General features: G+C 35.7%; 1 protein-coding gene across 1 annotated transcript; it reads left to right on the top strand.

Moving 5' to 3' along the window:
* Positions 1 to 530: 530 nt before the first annotated feature.
* LOC148951030 (protein CFDP2-like) lies at positions 531 to 965 on the top strand. The gene has a single exon (XM_089090981.1). The coding sequence runs from the start codon at positions 531 to 533 to the stop codon at positions 963 to 965; it is 435 nt and encodes a 144-aa protein (XP_088947107.1).
* The last annotated feature ends 12060 nt before the right edge of the window (positions 966 to 13025 follow it).

Below are 13025 nucleotides of genomic sequence, written 5' to 3' on the forward strand. Positions count from 1 at the left end.
ATTTAGAAATTTACTCAATGGTCCGATTGATTTAAAACAAGTTGATATATTATATTTCAATAAAGTACGTTTAATTTTTCCCAAAGAATTGGTATGTAAGGTAATGAAACGTATCTATTGGAAATTGTAGGGTCCAAAAGTTCGTCCGGAATGATGCAGACCATGTCAGCTGACCACGTACCTCTGGATACGGGGTTTCCTTTAACTAAAAGCTCCGATCGGGGTGGCCTCAACCTCATGAGGTGGGTGGAGCCCACCCCAGGATTCTCAGTATCCAGGTAAATCTTGGCTCTAATCAGAATCCAGGCCTAGGGTCAGTTGGGCTTGCAACACTCCACCCGAAACCCATTGCAACGAATAAATTAGCAACTGCCTCGGACAACCAACCTTCTTTTATCCCATCACAACCCTTGCTTGCCCCTGGACTGAGAAATGACCAGCGTTTTAATCTTATTGACCAAGATGGTCTCCGAATTGCCACCTGGAATGTGTTGACATTAAATTTTCCCGGAGCTAAGACGCTTCTGGCGATGGAACTGAAGCGATTCCGCATCTCTATTGCTGGAATAACAGAAACCCACCTAGTCGGGAATGGAAATGATCCCATAAGTGAGGGATACCACCTTCTCTGGTCTGGCCAGACAACCACCAGAAGAAATGGAGTCGGATTAGTTCTTGATGACAAATCCAAGAAGCGTCTACTGTCATTCACTCCCGTCTCGGATAGAATCGCTAATGCTCGACTCAATCACAAGCAAGGAAAAATGACGGTCCTTGTTTGTTATGCCCCGACAAACGAAGCTGACACCAAAACAAAGGACACTTTCTACTCTGCCCTGACGAATGAATTGTCTAAGATATCCCCGCACGATATTGTCATTCTCTTGGGTGACCTTAATGTAACTGTGAGCGACAGCCACGACTTATGGCGACAAGTCATGGACCAGTTACTCCGGATTCTCTAAATCACAATGGTCTAAGGCTTCTACAACTCTATAGCATGCACAACCTTGTGATTAGGAAAACCATGTTTGCAAGGAAGGACATTCACAAATGTACATGGTAGAGCAATGACGGCCATACCAAAAAAAATGATCGACTACATCATCGTGTCACAGAGATGGAGGTCTTTGATCAGTAACTTCAGGACGTATAGGGCAGCTGAGATTGGCAACACAGACCATCGCCTCGTCGTCGCTAACATGCGACTAAGGCTCAAAGCCCATCACTCAGAACCAAGACCAGCCAAGATCGACGTCTCTCGCCTCTGCGATCAGAACATACGGTCGAAATATGCCATTGATGTCTCAAACCGCTTCGACACACTCCTGCCATTTGAAAGTTGTGAAAACGCATGGCTCTCATTCAAAATGAATGTCCTGGAATCAACGACAGCAAATGTCGGTCGGAAAAAGCGTGCTAATAAAGCGTGGATTCAGTCGGATACGCTTGACGTCATAGAGCAGAGACGCAAGGCGATGTTACACGGTGACATGCCAACCTATAGAAGCCTTAATGGGGTCCGCGAAAAACTGATACAGCGAGACAAGAAACTGTTTGTGGAAAGGAAGGCACGTGAGCTAGAGTGCGCAGCCAAGAAAGGTGACGCTGGCAGTCTCTACAAGCATCTCCGTGATCTAACAGGAGACATAGCCCCTTCGGTTGTATGTGTTGTCTCTGTGGATGGTCAGTGACGAAGCTGCCCAGGTCAGTCGATGGAAAGACTACTTCTCGGGCCTTCTCAACGCCGAAGCCGTAACCCAGACTGACCAGGAACTCATCAGCCTAGCCACCAGCACCCAGGAACTGCTGACAAGTGACACAGAAACTCCTTCCACGTCATCAGAAAACTACACAGCAGTAAAACGTTTGAAGAACAACAAAGCGGCAGGCGTATGTGGAATATATGCTGAGCTCCGGAAGTATGCCGGACCGGCAATACTACTTTGGCTCCATATGCTGTTTTCTGTGGTTTGGCGCACAGAATGGATCCCGAAGGACTGGCGAGCTGGTATAATCCTGCCCTTATGGAAGAGAAAGAGGAGCAGGAGCACCTGTTCAAACTACAGAGGCATAACGCTACTTTCAGTGCCTGGAAAGCTCCTTGCTATGACCCTGCTGGATAGATGCACGAGTATCCTCGGAAGAAAGAGGAGAATCCAGCAGGTGGGGCTTATGCCCGGGAGATCCACTGTCGAACAAATCTTTACCATGCGCCAGTTAATTGAGAAGACGAAGGAATTCAGGAGGAAAGCATATGTAGCCTTTGTGGACTTTAAGGCTGCGTTTGACTCGGTGGATCGCAACTCGCTCTGGCTGATACTTCGATCAATTAGTCTACCAGACCAATACTGCAAGTTGTTTGAAAAGCTTTACGAAGAGACCGTGAGTTGCATCCAAGTCAACGGCAGACGGAGCACGACATCCGGCATCAAAATCGGCGTACGCCAAGTGTTTGCCGCCGCCCCGGAACTGTTCAATTGCGTGATAGACCATGTCATGACACGAACAAAAAATCGCCTGCCCTTTGGTCTGCAGTTTGGAGATCACGTTCTGACGGACGCTGACTTCGCAGATGATCTTGGTCTCGTTACTAACTCGATCAACCAGTTGACTGACGCTCTGGAAGTCCTACAGGAAGAGGCAGCAAAATTGGTGCTGTAAATAAACTGGCTTAAGACAAAAATAATGGCAATTGAGCCTCCCAGACCAGTCTCGCTCCCTGAGAACCTAACGGTTTACGGAGCTCCTGTTGAAATTGTAAAAAACTTCACATATCTTGGCTCCGTGCTGTCTAATGAAGGTTCTATAGAGGAAGAGGTGTGCAACCGAGTTTCAAAAGCCTCGTTTATCGTCGGAAGGCTCAACAATCTCTGGAGAATGCCGCATATATCTAGGCGAACGAAGATGTGAATTTATAATGCATCCGTAGGCTCGGTCCTCCTCTATGCAGCGGAAACCTGGCCTCTCAAATCAGCAATTCTCAGCATGACAGACGTCTGCCAGACGAAACAGCTCCATCGGATTCAGGGACTTCGATGGGACGATTTTGTAAGCAACGCAAGGCTGCTCGCACTCACCTCCCAAGTGCCATTCTCCGTCCAAATAGCGCACCATACTCTCAGATGGTTCGGACAACTCCTGCGTATGCCGACGACAACCCCAGCCCGAATAGTCTACGATTTTGACGCTAAAGCTAATGGCTGGTCTCGCCCGAGGGGCAGACCTCAGACAAGGTGGAAGGATAGCCTCAACAAATTCATTGAGATGGCTAACATCGCTGTCGAAGAGGCCCCAATAATAGCAGTAGACTAGTCAGCCTGGAGGAGAAGAGTTGCGACGCTCTCTACGCCACCCCCAACGTGGCAGGAGCCTTAAGTCAAGTAAGTCAAAAGTTGAGAACCTTCATTGTTATTACCTTTTTCATGCTTAATCTGCCTTTTCTTTATTATTTCATTTACAAAATTTGCAAAAAATCCGTTGCAAAATAAAATATCCCTCAAATACAATATTTGTCTATCACTATACTTCGGGGAAATTTTTTTAAAAACTCTATCAACGAATGATATGCCTGTTCCCTTTTTTTTTTTACTGAAATTAATAAAAAAAACTTTTTCTACAAAATAAGTTTTTCAAAGAAAAGTAAAGAACTCCATTAAACCAAAAATGAGCAAATATAAAATCAGATCGCCTACCAACCGTAAAACTACCACAAGTCAGCATCGATAAATAAATGAAACCCAAAACGACCAGAAATTACAATAAATAACCGAGTCAAACTCAAAACATGTACGGTGAGCCAAAATTAAAACCTGCATTAATTTAAAAACGTTCAGATATTAAATAAAAAAAGTTCTTCAAACTGAAGTAAGGAGCCACATTAAAACTTAAAACTAACAGAAATTATTCCGGATATAAAAGGGGCTGTCTCCTCCTCAACGCACCGCTCTTTACGCTAAAATTTGAATCTTTCTCACAACTCTGTTTTTTAAAACAATAAAAAACTTTAGTGTAAAGAGAGGGGCGTTGAGGAGGGAACAGCCCCTTTCATATACGGAAAAATTTCTGTTCGTTTTAAATTTTTAATGTCTCTCCTTACCTTCAGTTGAAAAAAAACTTTTTTTTTGTTTAATCTTGTTTTAAAAGTGTTTTTACGTCATTTCTGGTGGTACTATTCTCAATTTTTTTTTCTTATCAAATTTGCTCAAATGTTTCACAATTTTAGCTCTAATTTCCTGTGGGGATTCGACTTTATCAATAGAGGACATAATTCCAGCCTCCACCTTGGAAATAATTTTAGAATAAGGAACCGAGGAAGGAAAGCAAAATTTCGGCGCTTTCGCCAAAATTACTTCTTACTGATTAGTCAAAGACTTGGATAAAATGTTCTTGATAGCAGGACCAGGACAAAAACGAGGACAAATAAAAGGTATCAGAACCTTGGAAGCTCTCGAATAATAGTCCATTTAATTTATCTGCCAACCGAACCTTGATAGCCATTTCCTTAATTTCCCAGAGAAGTTCCGACGGAAGATTATTGAATAAGAAATTCTCATGATAATTAATATCTCTAACTAAATTGAAACGTCTCTGATTTTGTTCGGCAATTACATGGTTTATAGTAGGCTACATTACATGGTTTATTTGGATTCTATAGAAGTGTCCGCTATTCAGTGTTTTCGTCTGTCTCCTTGTTTCTGGGGTAGGTTTATGGACGATATTTTATGTTTTTGGGAAAATGGATTGGAGTCCTTAAATTTGTTTTAAACAGGTTTGACAATAATATTAAATTTACACTCAAGCTGGAAAAACAAGAAAGGATACCCTTTTTAGATATTTTATTAATAAAAAGTGATAATGGTATACTTCTTTCAACTTATTGAAAACCAACTCATAATGACAGGTAATTGAATTTTCGTTCACCTCATCCAATCATAGGCAGCGCGATTGCGCTGCCAAAATTGAAAATAGTAACACCAGAAATGACGTAAGAACCCTTACACTTTTAAAACAAGATTAAACAAAAAAAAAAGTTTTTTTTTAACTGAAAGTAAGGAGCGACATTAACACTTAAAACGAACAGAAATTTTTCCGTATATGAAAGGGGCTGTCCCCTCCTTAACGCCTCGCTCTTTACACTAAAGTTTTTTATTGTTTTAAAAAACAGAGCTGTGAGAAAGATTCAAACTTTAGCGTAAAGAGCGGGGCGTTGAGGAAGAGACAGCCCCTTTTATATCCGGAATAATTTCTGTTAGTTTTAAGTTTTAATGTGGCTCCTTACTTTCAGTTATTTTGGATGGTATTTTGATGGGGCAAGCTTCATAAATTACAGCCCTTCCCCCGGGGACTGTGGGGAATTAAGTCATTCTCAAACACCTTATATTTTTATATTTTTCGTTATTTTTAGTTATTATATTTTTCGACCATGCTGAACATAATGGCTATCTCAAAATTTTGATCGGGTGACTTTGGGAAAAAATGAGCATGGGAGGAGGCCTATTTGCATTCCATTTTTTGGTCACTTATAAACGGCACTATAACTTTCAATTTTCGTTCGAATGAGCCCTCTCGTGATATTTTAGAGCCACTGGGTCGATGCAATCACCCCTGGAAAAAAAACAACAACAAAAAAACAAATAAACACGCATCCGTGATCTTTCTTTCGGTTACCCGGCTCAACTGTTTATTATTATTTATTATAATATAAATATAACTTATTATTTTCTTTTTCCCTGAAAAGACTATGTCAATACAAAACGAACAGAAGTTAATTAAAAAAAAACTTCTTCCACAAAATAAGTTTTCCAAAGAAAAGTAAAGAACTCCATTAAACCAAAAATGAGCAAAAATAAAATCAAATAATCTACCAAGCGTGAAACTACCACAAATCAGCATCGATGAATAAATGAAACCCAAAAACGAAGATAAATTTCAAGATATAACCCAGTCAGAATCAACACGATCAGACATTAACATGAGTAAGGCTCAATACTTTTATGCCTTCTCAAGGCCAGAACATAATTTGCACTTTACTGAAAAAAAAATACAAATGAATGTACATTGTCAAGTTTAATATACATATGATGATATTTAGTAATCAAGATTTTAATATTATTTGATTTATTAAAGTTTTAAAAGAAAAACATTCATATTATTTTTACAAGATTTTTACATTTTTTTTAACAAGAATTTAGAAAAAAAAATTATAGACAGGAAATAGTCTACATCAAAAATAAAATAAAAAAAAATAGAAAAAAGAAAAAAGAGATAGGTGGCTTGACAATATTTGAAATATATACAAATTGGTTGTATGATTGGATATTTTGAGTGCTTATTTATCAGTCAAAACAAAGAAAAAGAATATGTTAGCATTAGAGATGTTTGCATTAGTGCCTCTTAAGACAAATCTATTATGTCTCTTGTGTCAGAACAGAAATCAACACTAGTTGGAAGTTTTGATTAAAAAATAAATAGCTGAAAGAAAATAAATAGGAGACATTAAAAAAATGAAAAAGAAAACAACTCAAAGAAATAGTTAAGAAAATAGAAAAAGAAAAAGGGTGATAAAATATTTTCCATACATCGTTTGTTATATATTTAAATACAAAACTTGTAAGAATTTAGCCATATCATGTTGTTTTGTGAAAGAAAAAAGGCACGAAGTCACATATGCCTAGCACATTTTTTTATTGCTCAAGATGAACATCGTCTGAAATGTTCAGCAAAAATAAAATCAAATAATCTACCAAGCGTGAAACTACCACCAATCAGCATCGATGAATAAATGAAACCCAAAAACGAACAGAAATTACAATAAATAACCGAGTCAAACTCAAAACGAGCAGAAATTAACATGAGTAGGGCTCAAAACCCCTATACCTTCCCAAGGCCAGAACATAATTTGCACTTTAAAAAAAAAAAATACAAATGAATATACATTGTCAAATTTAATATACATATGATGATATATAGTAATCAACATTTTAATATTATTTGATTTATTAAAGTTATAAAAGTAAAAACATTCATATTATTTTTACAAGATTTTTACATTTTTTAACAAGAATTTAGAAAAAAAGTATTTTAGACAGGAAATAATCTACATCAAAAATAAAATGAAAAAAAATAGAAAAGAGAAAAAAGAGATAGGCGGCTTGACAATATTTGAAATATATACAAATTGGTTGTATGATTGGATATTTTGAGTGCTAATTTATCAGTCAAAGCAAAGAAAAAGAACATGTTAGCTTTAAAGATGTTTGCATTAGCGCCTCTTAAGACAAATCTATTATATCTCTTGTGTCAGAACAGAAATCAACACTAGTTGGAAGTTTTGATTAAAAAATAAATAGCTGAAAGAAAATAAATAGGAGACATTAAAAAAATGAAAAAGAAAACAACTCAAAGAAATAGTTAAGAAAATAGAAAAAGAAAAAGGGTGATAAAATATTTTCCATACATCGTTTGTTATATATAAACATAAAACTTGTAAAAATTTAGCCATATCATGTTTTTTGTGAAGGAAAAAAGGCATGAAGTCACTTATGCCTAGAACATTTTTTGATTGCTCAAGTTGAACATCGTCTGAAATTGTATATGTACATTTACAAAAAAAAAATTGCCAGATTACTCATGAAACAAGATTCAAGATTCCTGAAAAAAAATTACTGGTTCAATTCCTAATAGAAAATCTAAAAATTTTGGTGAATATTCATTATGTTGATAATCGAAGGAAAAAAAGTTGTAAAAAGAACAGGTAACTTTCCATTCTATATAATCAAATTGACCCTTACGTCATGTATCCCATTGCACTTTATTTTACGAGTCCTGACATTAAGTTGGTTATATATTGAATCTCAATCCTAAGTTAGAAAAAAAAATAAGTGTAAACAAAAAGAATGAAAAATGATCTTAACATTATTCGTGACTCTTTGACTTATTCCTGATTCTTAAGTCTGTTAAACTAATTCAACAGGGTAATAACATCAAATTTTAATATAAAACACTGATCCAAAAAATATTGAAAACAAATAATTTTGCATCCATTTGTCCGAAAATATTACAACTTCAAGGTTAGTGAATAAATGCACATTTTTTCCTGTAACAGTTAAAACCATATTTGCACCGTTTGTTTGCAAATGTGGCCGTTTTGACCATCTTCTGAGGATAACAATTCTGGCCACCAGTACTTCTGAATTTTTTGTCTTGTATTTCTTTCATATAGACAATATGTCCAAATCTATCTTTTATGGTCCAAATTTGCACAATTTGTTCGTAAATATGGCCGTTTTAAGCATCTTATGAGGGTAACAATTCGGGCAACCCGTCCTTCTGAATTTTTTGTCGTGTATTTCTTCCACAGTGACAATATCTCCAAGTCTATCTTTTATGGTCCTTTTTCTTGAATTTGGTTTGGCTATTTGGTCACCAGTCCGTATTTCAATAGCTTTGGAGTCCCTATTGCTATTGACTAAATCTTCTTGTCTTTCTTTTATACTCCGTTTTTCTATATTGACAATATCTTCGAGTCTCTCTTTTATGCTCTGTCTTTTTGAATTTGGTTTTTCTATATTCACAATATCTCCAAGTCTCTCTTTTATGCTCAGTTTTTTGGAATTTTGTTTTTCTATTTTCACAAAATCTCCAAGTCTCTCTTTTATACTAAATTTTTTAGAATTCGGTTTTTCTATTTTCACAATATCTCCAAGTCTATCCTTGATGCTCTTTTTTTTTGGATTTGGTTCGGCTATTTGGCCATCCTTCGATATTACATGACGCTTCAACTGAAACAACTGAAAAATATTACATGATGCTACAACTGACACTTTTGCATGCAAACTTCCACTGTTGCCAGCTTTAACTTTGCGAACTTCAGGAACTTCAGCTGTATTCTTTTTTACAAAACCAGCTCCAGTTAGCATATTATTAACAATATCGGCCAATATTTCACTTTTAATCCTCAACCTGAACAGATCTTGTTCTCTTCCTTTTTCTCGGTGATTTCTGAACTTGTAATTACCACAAAAAGCTTTGAATGCTCGCTGATGGAATTCCTCATCCAACATTTTCTTCGTAAATTCTTCAAAAGTAGTATTTTCCATGTTTAAGTTTTTTCTTTCTAAAGTGCACAAAGTTAAGCGTTCTAAAATGTACTAAGTTCTCAGTATTTAGCTCAAAGCTATTTAAGCTTGCATGACGTCATATGTTCTTTTGCATCTGTAATTTTTTTTTCTGGTAGTATGACGTCATAAATGAATTTATTTTGGAGTGACGTCATGCTCCCAGAACAAAATGATGGGTAAATAATATGTATGATGTCATCCAAGCTGTATAGAGCCTTAAAATGGATACAGAGTGGTTTAAATTAAGACCATCTTCATATACAGAATAATATAACCCATGTAGGCCTATCTTTTGAATAGTTGATTCAATAAGGATTTTGACAAGAACAAATTAGTGTGACCTCAAAACTAAGAAGCTACAGTGAGTAAGATAATTAAGTAATTTTGACTCCAAATTCTTGAATTATTGATTGATGACCCAGTAGCCAAACAAAAAAGTCTCGGGGGCAAAGGTTGCGCTCATGATTTGTCAATATAAAAAAATGTACGATAAAAAACTCAAATAACCGTGATCTAAAAAGAAATTCAAATCCAATAATGCTTAATGATCTTTGAGATGGAAAGGCCAAGAGTTTGCACAGTTACAACTTGGTCAATAATCACCAAAGAGACTCCCGTTAAAAAACCGACAGAAATAAAATTTGCAAACAAACGGTGCATATATGGGTTAAAATGCTTCAAGAACAAATGTATATTTATTGATTAGCCTTATAGTTAGATTTTTCTTGGGCACACTGATACTAATTTATTTTTTAATTTTTTTTTTTTTTGTATTTTGGATCAATGTTGTACATTGTTAAAGTACTTATTTTTCAAAGATAGGTTTTAGTAGAAAAGATGGGCATATTCAGTCATAGTTTTTTGATCAGTTAAGAGTTCTTCCAGGTCATTTGGCAGACCATAAGACTCCCAGAAATTGCTGGGGCTCTACTCTGGAGGCAGTATGCATACCCGAGTAGATCAAAAGATGCTATATGCACCAAAGTTTAAAAATTTGCTGTAATACTCTGGGAATGGCTATGGGGATCAAGTAGAAATTTTCAGAGGATCTTTTTGGTTAGGGGGGGGGGGCTTCAACCTGCCTCAAATTTTAACTTAGGGGAGAGGCACAGGTAAATCAAAAGACACTAGCTCATGAAAATAACATATCTCCTATTGTCTCAAGAATGGCTTAAGGAATGAAGTTAATACTTGCAGGTAATGTTGGGGAAAGGACTGGAAAAGAGGCTTCAAATTCTTGGATTGAGATGGGAGAGGGGAGTAAACAATTTTAGTCTCTGACTCACGAGAACATTTTTGCATTATTAACTCCTACGCATCTTATAATCACTGCACAGCTAGGTAGCAAGGTAATTCAAAGAATAGTAAATTTTGTTGAAGGGGGTGGGGGATTGGACATTGAACTGTGAAATAGGGAGAGGGTAGAGTTAAGTCAAAAGACAGTATACGCATCCAGCCCATCAAAATACCATATCTGCAACATCTCAGGAACAGCTTGGGGGATGGAACTTTCATGTAGTTTAGGAAAAGAAAAGGAGACCAACAATTTTGGTTGGGGGGTGGGCTAAAATACGATGTATCCTCCGCCTGAGTATTTTTGCTTTACAAGTATTTTTGAGATTAAAAATCTATTCAGATCATAGCACCAAGGTAAATAAAAAAACATTATGTGGTGCAAGATTGTCAAAATGGTATGTTTGCAATAGCTCTAAAAAGGCTTATGGTATCAAGTCAAAACTTTTATGGAATGTTAGGAAGATCCAGTGGACCCGGGGAAGCATAGGGGCTTGGGCCCTCCTCAAGTTAATTTCTGCTTGTTTTGAGTTTGACTCGGTTATTTATTGTAGTTTCTGTTCGGTTTGGGTTTCATTTATTTATCGATGCTGATTTGTGGTAGTTTTACGATTGACAGATTATTTGATTTCATATTAGCTCATTTTTTGTTTAATGGAGTTATTTACTTTTTTTTGAAAAACTTATTTTGTACAAAAAGTTTTTTTTATTAATTTCAGTAAAAAAAAAGGAACAGGCATATCATTCGTTGATAGAGTTTTTAAAATTTGTTCCCCGGAGTATAGTGATAGACAAATATTGTATTTGAGGGATATTTTATTTTGCAACGGATTTTTTGCAAATTTTGTAAATGAAATAATAAAGAAAAGGCAGATTAAGCATGAAAAAGGTAATAAAATGAAGGTTCCCAACTTGTAGACCCTACAATTTCCAATAGATGTTTCATTACCTTACATACCAATTATTGGGAAGTAAATTAAACGGACTTTATTGAAACATAATATATCAACTTGTTTTAAATCAATCAGGCCATTGAGTAACTTTCTAAATTTTGGAAAAGATATAACACGTAACAGTTTGGCAAGTGGAGTGTACAGCGTTCCTTGCTCTTGCGGAAAACTAAAGGTTGGTCGAATACACCAGCAATTTGTGGAACGTTTTATTGAGCACCGGAATTCAATAGAACATGCTCTAAAATTTACAAAACCTCCAGAAAGTTTCACTTCAGCTTTAGCAGAACATTTATTTTTTAATTCGGACCATTTTGTGCAGTTCGAGGAGGCAACAGCCATTTCCAATGATAAAGGTTTCGCTCAATGGGCTCTTGAAGCATTAGAAATAAAAAAAAAACAACGTATTTTTGTAGGTTTATCGATTAATTGAGAGACTGGTAATATAAATATTGATCCTATTTATGATATTATTTTAAAAAATGAGCCCATATTCAAAAATAAAAATAAAGTATTACAAAATGTCGCAGGGGCTAGTTCAAGCAACAAACCTAAGCGAATAGCAGCATCAAAAGTTTTGCATAGAATTATGTCGCAATAATAGATTCCTAGCTCATTTGTTATTTTAACCCGTTACTATTGTGATTTGTTGATGGTAGCTTCAAATTGTAAATGTTAAGTAATTGTATATTATATATTTTAAGTTAGTCTATTTTAGTTTTACATTTATTTTTTAGTTTTAGTTTTTTTTTTCTACACTGAAGACGCTTTGTTAGATTAAAAAAAAAACAAGTTTTTTTAACTGAAAGTAAGGAGCGACATTAAAACTTAAAACGAACAGACATTATTTCGTATATGAAAGGGGCTGTCCCCTCCTCAACGCCTTGCTCTTTATGCTAAAGTTTTTTATTGTTTAAAAAAAAATAGAGTTGTGACAAAGAGTCTAACTTTAGCGTAAAGAGCGAGGCGTTGAGGAGGGGACAGCCCCTTTCATGTACGGAATAATTTCTGTTCGTTTTAAGTTTTAATGTCGCTCCTTACTTTCAGTTAAAAATATTTGTCTTTTATTTAATTTTTGAACGTTTTTGAATTAATCCAGGTTTTGATTTTGGCTCACCGTACATGAATAATTAAAACAAAATTTGCATATTAATTTTACTTTTATTTGGTTAAATGGCTTTCTCGAAAGTTGTTAAATTTTATTTACGAACGTTTTTATTAGTAATAAATATACGTAACTTACGAATTAACTTACGTAACGAACTTCTATATTCATATATTTTTAATACGTATATAACGGGGTTCGCCCTCTTTTCAATGCCACGCTCTTTACGCTAAAGTTCGATTTTTTTTCCAATTCTTTGAAAATGATTCTTAATCACAAAGGCCGTTAATTAAAATAAATAGCCCTTATGAAAGTACTACGAAAATATTTGGCTTAAAGAGCGAGGTATTGACTGGAGGGCAAACCTAATTTAAATACGTGATAATTTATGTTTGTTTTAAGTTTGTATGCTGCTCCTTACTTTTAACTGTAAAACTTGTTTTTTTTTATTTAATTTCTGATCGTTTTTTTTAATAATGCTGTGAAATCCGGCGCCCCCTTCATAGCAATGTTCCTTCCCTCATGAAAACTTCCTCCGTGAAAAGATCCTCCCAT

The sequence above is a fragment of the Artemia sp. Qi Xiang Cuo genome, chromosome 6 (genome assembly GCF_049724085.1).
Source record: "Artemia sp. Qi Xiang Cuo chromosome 6, ASM4972408v1, whole genome shotgun sequence".
Taxonomy (NCBI): Eukaryota; Metazoa; Arthropoda; class Branchiopoda; order Anostraca; family Artemiidae; genus Artemia; species Artemia sp. Qi Xiang Cuo.

What these genes read in the sequence shown, in the direction of transcription:
- LOC148951030 (XM_089090981.1), top strand. Translation starts at nt 531, where the DNA reads ATGGAACTGAAGCGATTCCGCATCTCTATTGCTGGAATAACAGAAACC.